We start from the raw sequence: 13223 nt of genomic DNA, 5'->3' as shown, positions 1-13223 counted from the left end.
GTAAATTCCAAGGGAAAAAGTCGGCACAAAAATTCAGCTAAGCCTGAACACTTCCACTGGAAGGACATCTGAAGAGTTCAAATAATTGAAGTGTTCTTAATTAGCTGCAGAATCTAAGAGAAATGTCTGTGAGAAAATCTCCAATTTTATTTTTCAATCTGTGAACTGCTTTCATCTTTGTGAAGCATGCAATGATTTGTACTTCTTCCTTTTGATCTTCTCCAGAACTTCAGGAAGCAGAAAACTCAGAGGTAAATCACATCCAAAAACTCCTTCATTGACACTCAAGGTGTATTCTGTCACTAACATGATCAGAACAAAACATTGGTAGTTGTTGTTCATATAGAAATAAGATGCAAAGAGATTGCTTTGTGGATAGTTTGGATATAATAACTCCATCCTAGAACTTATCTCAAAGATTACCTCCAATTGGCATGACACATTCAGTTCCACAACCAGTGAAGCAGCATTTCATACCAGAGTTGCAGTGTGAATCATCTTGGCACAGGTGGGCACACAACACTGGCTTGCTTAATGGTACTGGACATACACCTAGGTGTAAAAAGATAAAGTTGTTACATATTTGAGTCCAAATCCTCTGCATGATGTCCATCACAAGTTAAGGTGTCCATCACAAGTTATCCAGTCCTCCCATCTCTAAAACTTTGCCTCTCATTGTCTCCTCTCTACAGGTTTCTTCAGGCCTACAAGCTGTGGTGCCTAGGGCACTTTTGAGGAATCGTTGATGTCATTACCACAAATACTTCACAATAATAGTAGTAATAAAACCAAGTCACAAGGTTTAAAATGAACAGTGACAAAGGCATTCCTTTGTCACCTTATTACATGAGACTGATGTAAAGATATGACTTGGACTGGAGTTGAGATGGAATTACCAACAATGCTGTAAAGTCATCACAAGTCATAGCAAACAAACCATTGAAATGAACTGACAAAAGGTTGTCTCTGCAATGTTCATCCTGTTACATGTACTTGTGGCTGATGGGCTTGTCATTGGACTAATGAAAGTAGTTGTGATGGACATGATACAGTTCATTACAATTAAGGCAAGTCTGTCTCGACCGATTATTTTTGTTTATGGCCCAAGAAGTAACATCAGGAAATATTCCACAATTCTGAATACCAGAATTAAAAAATAGTCCGTAAAATAATGATGTGCATTTGCAGCAGTTTTTTAGTTGGAAGATTTCGACAAAAGTACAGTCAACCAACTCTACTATCAAAGAACACTGTTATAAATAAATACTGTTGGCTGAGAATCTCAGTTTCTGGAATTTTTAAGTTTTCTTTGTTTTTCTACTTTTGTAACAATATCCTAGTTATAACAAGGTAAATTTCCTGGTCCCTTTAACTTTTTTATGGGCTCCGAGCTAGACCAAAAAAGTGTGCAATTTTCCTAGCAACGGAGGCTCTTTTGGTAGTAACTGCATATTGCTGGTTCACGAACAACTATGAAACTCGGTCGCATTGCTGTCAACAAAATAAACATTCCCAACCAACATGGCTCTTTTCAATTGTTGAAGGCCTGCTCAGGGCACATAACGAGAGTTGACTGTATATGCTCCTAATGGAAATCTAAATCAAGTGAATGGGTTTGATTCAAGTTCTATTTAATTGACATATGAAATGATACAGCTACTCACAGTAAATTTTCCAGCATTTTCTTTCAAGGTGCTGTAACTTCAACTTTTACTACAGAGCTGTCTATTAGCTTTAGCTTTTAATCTCTTTTTCTACAGAGGTTTATTGTAACTTGTAGTGTCAACTCGGGTGCACTAATTATATATCAATGAGAAAAAAACGTACTGGAGTGAGTGCATGTCCTGTCTCAGAAACCAGTGATTCAGCATGACCAACAACTGTATACCGGTACATCCAATATTCACAACATTGGTGTAAACATTATTAGAAAAGACTACTGGAAATGCTCAGCTTGACCTGGCATTAAAAAAATGCAGAACAAGAATATCAGACAAATGTCAACGGTCCCCTCCTGGCTCCTTTAGGGTTAAGTTGTGTATTCTCTCAAACTTGATCAAATTTATGTTTATACAATATAACAGCTGAAATGACATAAGTTGAACTAGCTAGGTTGGATATCTTACGTACTCTCATTAGCATTGACGACCACCCTGTGGACATCCCTTCCGGCATTGAATGTAAAGACAAAAGTGCTATCATCAACCAATTCCATCTGGACGAAGTTGTTCAAGTTATCACGCGCATACAGAATCAATGCATTGGACTGAAGAGTGCGGAAGCCAAGCTGCATATCTGAGGTTAAGATGTCGGCATTTTCAGCCTCAAATTCCAAGAAAAGATCTTCGCTTGTGAAGGAGACTACATCCTTGGTGTTGTCTGAAGAGAACAAGATACAACAAACATAGGAATGATATAGAAAGGGTCCTTGATTTCCATTATTGATTGTTCCGAAGCAAGATCTGGTTGTACAGTGCACCTCTTATTTGTTTACACTCCATCATGCACCATCTCCAAATGCAATTATGCTTCTGTATTGTGTTTGTCATGAATTGGAAGTTACTTTGTTTAAACAGATCTGTTTAACTGATGGATGGGCTCCCATCAAGGAAATGTATCTGTTGTTGTCACCATTAGTAGAGAAAATGAAAGTCCAAATTTAAAAGTTGGAGTACATTTTCTTTGACTCCTGCAGCTGATTAAAAAAACAAATCAGCCTAGCTTCATACCATGCATAAGCCTTGGTTAGACTGAAAATTGGCAGACTATCTAGCTGCACAATAGATCAATTTCATGCAAAACTGCACTGCTACATGTACGTGTATGCAAAGTTCAATTATTTTAAACACCTTGTGAGAGAGGTTGGAGATGACAGCTTTGAGGACAGCTGTTCCTTTACAATTTTACAGCAATCTTAAATGGGCCTGGGATTAGCTCCATTTGCCATTTTAAAAAGGTTTTCCACGTCTCTCCACTACAACCAGGAGGTAAATTTTCAGCTAGACCACAACAAATGAAAGTATTTCATTACACCAAAAACAAAGTTGTACTTTGTTCATATCAACCTTGGTAAACTGAGTAATGATGGGCATTATAATGAACAAAAATTATTTCTTAAAATCCTTCATTTTTAACTTGAAATGAAATTTAATGACAGTGGAGTTACATCATTGCATAAAGTTGTGAGAAATTAACTGCAAGTCATGTGATTGTTTTAATGGCACTAGGACATCTTCTACTGGAAGCATGAGTCACACTTTAATGTATAACTTTGATAATTACACTAATCTTGGGTGGTTTCTGTCTTTAAATACATTGATAGATGTATTATTACCAAAACATGAAAATAGAGATTAATCAAAAGCTAGAAAAAAAATAAAATTGGAGAAATAAGACAGAGAATAAATGAGCCATCCACTTAAATCAGTAAAATACAAAGCATTCCATGCATTTTGTTGCCCAATTGTGAATTCAGGATTTAATCACAAAATTCTTGAGGCTGATTGCATCCTCTATAAACTAAATAAAAGCCAAGGTGGAGAAAACAAACATAAGCACCATTTTTGACGTTAGAATTGGTACTGCAAATCCATAAAGTTGAACACACTTAAACTCAAGCGAAGTTTGCTGTAAATATTTCTTGACATCAAGTTCCTTCCCCCCATTACATTTGCCTGAAGTAAAAACCAACCTTTGAAAGATACAGCATGGCAACAGTCACAATACATGTAAACACTCTAGAAATAAACCAACCACCCAATCAGAAAGTAGGACTTAATTCAGGTGTTTTAGGAGACAAGCTACGTACCCCGACAACTGTCTGAAATGTACAAACCTCTGCTACAGTCTGGGCCTGAGTGCGCCGGGTGTGCGCAGCTGCATGTGTAGGAACTCCAGCGGTCAATACAGGTGCCTCCATTTTGACACGGATTGGAGTCACATGAAGTCACACAGCCTGCCTCTATTTGGAGATGTCTGGGTGGATCATTAGTCAGAAATCAAACAAACTTGCTAAAAAGTCAGTCTGGAAATGTTCCATTGACACACATGCATTGGCCTATACAGTTGATTGCCCACTCCCTGATATAACACTCTTGCCCACATCACATAAAGCTCTTATTTTCATTTCTCCAACTGCACACTCATTCACTGTGTACGTTTTTCTGTGGTTGTGGTGCTCCTGTATATAACGCTTTTGGGGATATAAAGCTCACTATTTTAGGCCGTGGGAGCCATATTAAGCATATGTGAAATGATTCCGGTTACAGCACTCTTAACCTTGAAAGTCAGATTCTTTGAAAATTGACCAAACTGCATCATAAAGCTGCTGCAATTGGCCATCCTATGGGGCACCAGTCATACAAGCAATCCAACACGCACCCGCCACCTGTACGTAGGCCCCAATACTGTCCACAGATTTGATGTCATGCTGTGCTAGTATAAGCATACAACCTTACTATGGTGTGCGTCTGCTAAGCTTTTCGCAAAACTCCAGGCCATTAGTGGCTTATTTCAAGTCTAAAATGTTCACACGTGGGGCACGTGATATCCTGGATGTTGAACGCATCGTAAAAATCAACCCCAGAGTAACCAAAAGTGACAAGCAATTTGCCTCCGTCACAAGCACTGTATAATCATATTATCATTTTAATTCCAATTTACAATCTTGTAAACAGTGCTGGTTTCCTGCTTCTCAGTCACACTGTGCATTTTGGCATTGGTTAGCGCCTTGAATGAAGGCTAGAAGCTCAATTCTGCCCAGCACGATTGTGAGCATGTGTTTACCATGGCGAGATTGCAAACAAGACATAAACGGGGGTAAAACGATGCGTGTACCAGTGGTTTTCCTAAACGTTATTCGTGACGATGTGTAGAGAAGAGGGGGCCGGGTAGGGTTGACAAGTTTACTGATTCTTGATGTTCATACAAGTACAAACTAAGAAAATTTCCATCTGGATGTTAATTGTTATGCATGTAACAGCAAGAGAGATTTGTTAATAACAAGTGGAAGTTAAAGTTTGAAATATAAGTTGCCCGAGTATTAGCAGCTCGGGAAATAACAGACGTACTAATTAAAAACTCCACAAATTCCTTCGCAATTTACTCAACCATTTTATTTGACTCTTCGAAATTCACGTATCTGTGCAGCATGTACATGTACATGCTGCATGTACATTTTGTTTTACAAAATGTTGCAATTTTAGACCTTGTATCCCACATTTGCAACAAAACAAATCAATAATGGTAAATGCCAAGTTCAAATCTAATCAAATCAATCAAGTCACACTTTCACAAAAGTACATGCATCTTCCAATACATGTACATCTAATGTACATGTACATATCTGTACATGTACATACATGTGCAGTGCACATGTGCACTGCACATGTTGCATGTCCAGTCAATGTACAGCACTATGCAGTTACAACACTTAATTCAGTTTGGTTCCTTTGGGAGCACTGTAACGGGAACCTACTGTATTCAAGCAACAGCATGGAATCCATTCAAGAACTATCTGCAGGTGAGGATAGAGTTCCAACAAGGGTTAATCTATGAAACACAATGGCGTGTACCTGGCATACATTTGAATTTATCAACTGGGTGATGATTGATGAAATTTACAACAGGAACAATGGATGTACAAGATGTTGAATCATTTGGAGCAGCATTTTGGGGAAGATTTTTTTAAAAGGCAACATCAGAAGACCAACTTTTGAAATCAACTGCATGAAATTTCTCACAATCACTATTTCATGTTTTGCAACACGAAAGTCCCATCCTAAATGAAAGCCATACTTGTTACACAGCAGACCACGGCAAAGTTCAAGTTCAGGACACAGTCCATGATCTCCAAAGGCTTCACACACATTGTGTGTGCAAAACACACAAGCATGCTTGACACTGTCAACCATCCCTGGGAACACAGATTGCCATAGATGACACCGTGTTTAAAATGTATCCTCCAGCATGAAGTAGTCAAGGACTTAACCAGTGTTGCAAGTCTTTTCCCAAGTCCCAGCCATCATGAGAAACAGGGTGAACAATGACATGTAAAAGAATGCTTTTGTCACAGTTTATTTGAATAGCTTGTAAATTGGCTTAAGAACAAATGAGTTATGATGGACTTACAGGGCTTAATTGTAATGGACTCGAATACAACACTGAACATAACGTAAAACCAGAATAAATGAAGAAGAGATTCCAATTTTCAACACAAGAAAGTGCCACAGGTTATGTGGATTGTACATACTTACTCTTCATGTTCAAAGTGATCAAAGAGAAAGACAACATCTCCATTGAACGTGAAGTCTGCAATGCATCCTGTCATACCCTCAGTACCTTTGGGTAACCTGTTGATACAAACAAACAAATTCAGAAATACAGAAATTCCCTCTTCAGCCTGCCATTGTTTCTGTGAACAAAGATATATGAGAAGAGCCACCAATAGGGCTGGATAGCTCAGTTGGTAAAGCACAAGCGTGGTGTTCTGGAGGTCGCAGGTTCAAATCCCGCTTCAGTCAATTTTTTGTTCATCTTCATAAACCAAAAAATTGCTCAGAACAATGCTAAACCACTCCTAGACAGGCTCCAATAAATGGAAGCACGTTCCACACTGTAGGCAAGTCAGTTAACGCAGCATGACGTCATCACATTGTGAGCACACTCAGCTCTTTATCACTATAACTAGCCCATGCTTTTACAACCATATCTCATTAACATCAGTTTGTCATCATTATACATCAAACTCACTCAATGATGTCCATTACCCTCAAAAGTGCAGTGCCCAGTACTACCACCTAACCCATGATGAGTTGGAAAAAAGGACCTTTATAGAAAGAACAGTTTGGGTGGCCTGTAATGTGAATCACTTCTACTGGTGAAGATTGCTCAAGACCAGTGAATTACTGCTGATAAGAATTCCTGAAACTCTACATCATTGTCAGATTTCTATTCACATTAACTGCCCCAAGCATGACAAGTCAAACAACATTTGTATAGGGGAATAATTTTAAAACTCCAGCTCAAGAAACTTCACCTTGGTAAGGTAACTCGTGGAAGTAAATACGCATTCAAATGAAAATCAATCAGGTAACTGCTGGTTCTTGAGTAAAAATTTTGAAATCTTCAGTTAACGGTGTTTATTTGACACTTTCCTCACTTTCCAATCTCAACAGGTGCAGCTTCTCCAAGGTATACCAAATTACCAGTCACCTTACAAGAATCACGATAGAACAATTTTAACTTACTCCTTCATTCCACCAAGAAGAAATGGTCCAGCAAGCATCAAAGTAACTCCTTTTGGAAGATTGAGGAATCCCTCAGTGAAATCCACGGTGACACGGAAGTCAATCAAGCTTCGTTCCACAGTTAGAGTATGCCAGTTGCCGTCAGTCAAACGTCGGGGAGATTTCACATGACCATCATAAAAATCGCCATTTATCTCAAGTATGAGCCAGACACTGAACGCTGTATGGCAGAATAAGAGAAAATGGTTTTTTTCAAATAAAATAAAATAAAAATTAATTATTTTTCAAACAGCACCCAGGGCCTAATTAAATTGACTAGGAATCCCATCGGTCTCATCAGCCGCCTCTCCCGTTGTTTTGATGTCAGAGAAGAATTTCACCTATTTCCTGCCAAAAGATCTAGTTAACTCACTGACAAGGGACATACATACCGACATGATTTCTGAAGTGTCTGCAAAACAAGTTCTTTTGAGATGGGTACATGTTACTTTGCTCTTCTCTTAAAAAATGCATATCCACCCACGCACAATAATCAGCCACCTTTGACACAACTTCATGTCAACCCACACTTGCAGTGTGTAAAGCACAAATTTAAAAGCAAATGAAAATGTTTCTCCTTAAATGCAAGGGCACATAAAAATAAAAAAGAGGGCACACTTGCAGCCAGTGACCTTTCCATAGAATTGTCAGTTTCATTTCAAATCCCTCTGTTTAGCCAGATGACTAAGATATCTGTACATTTCAACGTAACTTGGCTCGTATGAGCAACTTACTCAGAATGAGCTATCCAAAGGCTGTGTTTGTGTACGTCTACTAGTCTCTTGACCATTGATAGAAATGCAGGAAAATGTGAGCATTAACTCAGTGTATGAGGACATTTGGGCTTCCAAAGATGGCACCCAGTGGCGTAACACCCTCAGTCTCAACACGCTATCCAGTCAGTAAAGAGTGATCAGTGGGGTCAAATACAGCCCACATTTTCTTAAAAGGAGATCATCAGGAAGCACAATGTCTAAAGCACGTAACAAGTTTAATCTCTTACCATCCTTTAGAATTCCAGTCAGTGAATGGGAATCACTTCCACTGCCCATCTGATGGAAGAGAACGATGTTCTCCATAGATGTGCGGAACTTAAAAGACAGAGAGTTACTCTTCCATGTTTTCAATGTGATGTAGTCTTGTGAACGTGAGATAGTGACAGTGCGACCCCTCTGTTCAGTAACTGTAGATTGTAACAGAAATGCAGTTATGATCTTGCATTAGCAGATAAAATGGAAACAGAGAAGTAAAAAATTTGTCAAACCAAATGACCAATCTGTTTGTCATGACGTCTCAGAATTAAGAACAACCTCATTCATGAGTATGTAAATGTATGTAAATGTTAAAATCTTATATAGCCAATTTCAAAAGGGAGGTGGGGAACTGTTTTAAAAGGACTGTGGATGCAATAATGCACAACTACACAATACAAACTGAAATTATAAACACAAAATACATGATATCAATCTTTCCTTAATATCAAAAACCCTGAAGAGAGGATATAGAAAGTTTCATATCTAGGGTTATTATTGGAAGCCATACTGGGAATAAAGTAACCTGGAAGGATGAGGTTGCATTCAGAGTAATCTGTAGGATCTTCGTTTAATTGATTAATTATTTGTGTTTTGGGGGGTGCTTATTAGGAGGAACCCTTTACACAAAAACACATGTAGGGTGGGTGGGTGGGTGGGAAGTTGGGTCCAAATAATTTGAAAAAAAAAATCTAAAACCATTGGCAAATTGGGATGCATGAATCCTTGGTTCCAAAGAAATTAAAAACACTGGCACATTTGAATGTCTTCTTGATTGAAAGAAACCGTACTCACGACTACTGGAACACTGCAGGGGGCCTAAGGACAATGTGCCTTTGGTTGTTCCATGGACATATGTTTGTACCTTGTAGAACTGCATACTGGCAATGGGCAATGATGGCATATTGGTGATGATACCCTGGTCAACATTCCATCTTAAGAAAGGAAGACAATTACATTTCTATCACAGTTAATGTGTCATTTTTTGTTTTGGATGTGTAAATTTGATACATATGCTTAACAGTGTACCAAACATTCAAATGCATTAATTTTTTAAGAGGTCTAAACTGAGATTTTAAAGGAGAATTTTCTGTGGCATTTTGTATCTAATCAACCATGCCTTACTTAGACAACTTCATGCATGTCCAGCTATTAGAAAAGACAAGTAAATTGAGCGAGTGTAGGACATGCGCCTGTGACATGTTCCTCCTGAGTTCCACGCTTTCAATACCTTGAGCCTGCCGCACACCTGTCCAAATTTGACTGGCTCACTAGACAAAAGGCCATCATAAAAACAGACAAGCGAGCTTTGCTCTCAAATATTGAACCAATCTTACTGTACACCAGGTAACCTGATGAACTCATACATGCTAGAGTTTTTCCACATCTGATATTTTACTGAATGTCATTGCAAATGTCTACCGGCAGCACTCTTACTCCTACGGATATGATGTTTATGTTAACTAATCAAATTTCCAAAGAAAGTCACATGATTCCAAATGGAAGCCCTCATGCAAACAGAAGCCATTGCATGCATGGCCTCCATGTACCAGTAACCGGTTAGCATTCACTGGATTAGCAAGGGGTCAATTATAAGAACAGATGGGAACTGAGCATGTGTTTGGCGATGTTGCAGTTTACCAGAACAATGACAGAACTGTCCAGTGATCTGTGCTGAACTAGTAAAATTGGAAAGTTGTGCAGCAGGCTTTAAGCTTTGGGACTCCTGTACGAAGTACTGAAAGTCCCCAATTTCTAAACAAGGCAGTACCAAATCAACAACCAAAGCCAAGAGACAAGCAGCAACATTTGGCAACATCTTGAATTCTATGCCCTTGCCAAGTACCACAATCATAGTGTAGCAGCGGTTAGTATCCATATTTACACCTTTGATATGAAGTTACTTTTAGGGTGTTGTATTTAAACAAATCCTTGGTTTCACCACGAAGTGACTTATTGTGAATAGTTGCTGTGCCACGAACTGATGTATCATCTGTACAAATTCTATGGATGGTACATCACTTTGTGGCGCACCAAAACTATCCAATACGCCACTTCGTGGTGAAACTGGTGAAATAATGAAAGAATAATCTCATGAGTTGACAGAGTGTTCCATTCCATAGGGCAAAATGAGGCAAGCTTCACTTTATGGGATAGTACACATCTTTTACACAATGAATAGAGTAAACCATATAAATCCCGGCTCATCATGTACAAGTTGCCATTTTCCTTTCTCAGACTGGCATAAAATTGAGACAACAGTTTCTAAATTCCAAATCTGCAAATGTTTCAAAACATATTGCAAGGTGCTTGAAATTATGTTCAATCTCCTTTCACGCTGCTCTTATAATTACAGAGGTTCTGCATGGCATCTGCTTTTGTCGCAGAGGAATAGTACCAAAGGTCTACTCATGTGTATCCCTGTGGAACAAAAGCTCTTACAGGAAAAATGGCGGTCACACAGAACTTCTATTGTTTCTTCTTCAGTAGAAAGAAGAATCAGTGCTTCATTGCTATTACTGAATATTGTAAGTCTCATCAAGACACTTCAAGACTAGTCTCATCATTTTCTGAAATGTGAGGGTATTAAAAGAAAAGTTAATCTAGCACTGACAAAAAGAATTAAATAACATGCAATGTTTGGCATGTATTTTGCAGTACACTACACATTACGTCATGTTTTAATTAAGGATAAGGTCTTAGTCTTGGAACTCCAGGTCTAGGCCTTGGATCGTCTGGTCTTGACTACAACACTGACTTTTATCACTAGCCACTTGCCACTGTGTGTAAAGATGACAGGGATTTATTCAGTTGTGTTATGATGCTTAACAATTACTGAATGTTTCACACTATGCCTACTGTCCATAAATCTTACCATTTAGTCATTAGTGCATTCACAAACTTACTCTTTGGCATTGAGGTCACAGTGAGTAACAAATGGTAGGTTGTAGTAACGAAGTCTCCTGCCAGCAGCACTGTGCAAAGCTGTCCATCCCCTTCTGACACTAAGAATGATAGAGTATCATTACATCAGTTAAACCTCTCCCCATGTAACAGTCACAAGTATTCAAATATTTATTTACTGACCCACTGCTACAGCAAAAAGAACTTCATGCATAATGTACGGTTTGACCAATTTTGACCGATCAGTGAGCAAGTTCAGTATTCCCACAGCGCAAGCCCAAAATGACACACATCTTAGGGTATACACGAGCAGCATTACACATACATGAGGTCTGCCCTAGCATGCAAAATGAGTCATTTCAACCTTGAAACAATTCTGGATCAACAGAAGAAGTTGAAAAATGAAAAAAATTGATTTGGGGCATTTTACTCAGAAACTCTTTTTCAAATGAAAATTTGACAAATGCCTGAGTTTGCTTGATCGCATCACATATGCCCTTTTTTCCCAAAAATATACTCCCACAATAATCAAGTTAATTTCTGATGCTCCACTTCGATACCATATTTGACACTGTGGTGTTTGTATTTCTTAACCTATTTTAAACATCTGAACTGGTTTACTTTGCCAAATACATATAATAAAAAGGAAAAACATTTTTAAACAAATCAATGGCACACCAAACAGCATTTCTGCAGGAGCTTCATTCAAGGTTATCGGTTGGCTGTGCCTCAGGAATGAGATCAAGGAATAAAGAAAAATCAACAAAACAAGTAATAGAGGGGTTGTCACCATAGCAACAAAATACCTTGACTTTCCAGGGCTTTCAACAGCTTGGAAAGTCTGAGTTCTCTCCGAAATGGCCAGGATTACATGAACCCTGCATGTTTCTCCTTAATCTTTTAAACTAATGATCTGATATTTTAAATCCTCTTATATTTCATTATTCTAATCTAATTCTAGGTTTCATGTGTCTATCAAAAGGAAATCACAGTGAATCAATCTTTTATTTAAAGGATGAACTTTTATCGTCTTTTTTCTATTACTTTGCACTTTTTGATGCCACTTTTATCATTCTCCTTTTTTCTATTGTACCACATACAAGTTGGCCTCTGGGCCAAGACTGTGTTGTACTACAAAATATAACCAAAGTTAAACTTGAATTTTTTTTCTTTTTTGATGAGAGCAACACAGTACTTGGCAACATCTGCATGACAAAAAACCCTCCACAATCCTGAGTTTTGGTGAAGCAAAAGGCCTGAAAAATCACACTTCAGGTACCTACTACCCAGAATAAATTCAAAACTTACTGCAGGGGTGCTTCAAAACACCAGTAACTGAAATACTGCCTGCAGGTTTGGGAGTTAATAACAAGCTGTTTCAGATGCTCGTTAGTCATGTACTGGTAGGTAATGTTGAATTCCAGGCTGGGTAGGTGAACATCGCGTACAAGAGTTCTGGGAGCAAAGTTATGCTCAATAGTAGTCTCTGCCTTTCCAGATCTAAAAGGAGAAGAAAATTAACACACAATGCATAAATAAGAATTATAAAGGTTGCTGTTGAAAGTGTTATTTCAAAAATGGCATTTGAATAGAATTAACCAGTAACACCACATGAACCAGAACGTGGTGTGGCAACTTTTGGGTACTTTAACATGAATGCAATACACTATGTATAAGAAAGGGTCATTCATTCTGTTTTCATCTCAAGGTGAGTCAAGCATATGCCAGAGGGAAGCGATAACGGCTTGTGTACCCTTTGTACAGAATGAAATATGATGACTGCAAGTCCACTAGATATTCTTCTGATGAAGCCCCTGGACTAAAGCCAAATAGCAAGCTGTGTTCCAATGAACTGTGCTAAAAGAATCCCTTTGTTGCCATTCATCCTGTTACTTCATTGTGACTGGACATCTAGCTGATTCGACTAGTGCAGAGAGTTGTTACTGGATTTGTGGTAGACTCAACAACAGCTCTCAGTTTGGCAAATATCTTATCAGTATAC

General features: G+C 38.4%; 1 protein-coding gene across 6 annotated transcripts in view; it reads right to left on the bottom strand.

Annotated features, from left to right (window-relative positions):
- The window catches only part of LOC110982710 (axotactin-like), a 69233-nt gene that overhangs the window by 30896 nt on the left and 25114 nt on the right, over positions 1-13223 (bottom strand). For all 6 annotated transcript variants that reach the window (XR_015428241.1, XM_022241340.2, XM_087148407.1 and 3 more), the window contains exons 14-22: positions 12530-12721; positions 11224-11322; positions 9113-9252; positions 8290-8469; positions 7248-7467; positions 6255-6350; positions 3836-3975; positions 2131-2379; positions 424-552 (exon numbers count right to left, since the gene is read on the bottom strand). Coding sequence is in view for 5 of the 6 variants with exons in the window: in XM_022241340.2 (XP_022097032.2) it covers positions 424-552; positions 2131-2379; positions 3836-3975; positions 6255-6350; positions 7248-7467; positions 8290-8469; positions 9113-9252; positions 11224-11322; positions 12530-12721 (1445 nt within the window). In the remaining variant the exon portion in view is untranslated. The remainder of the gene's footprint in view (positions 1-423; positions 553-2130; positions 2380-3835; positions 3976-6254; positions 6351-7247; positions 7468-8289; positions 8470-9112; positions 9253-11223; positions 11323-12529; positions 12722-13223) is intronic.

Source organism: Acanthaster planci, linkage group LG18 (genome assembly GCF_054643075.1).
Source record: "Acanthaster planci isolate LZ-2023a linkage group LG18, COTS_SCS, whole genome shotgun sequence".
NCBI classification, from domain to species: Eukaryota; Metazoa; Echinodermata; class Asteroidea; order Valvatida; family Acanthasteridae; genus Acanthaster; species Acanthaster planci.
This window is presented reverse-complemented; position numbering and strand designations above follow the sequence as displayed.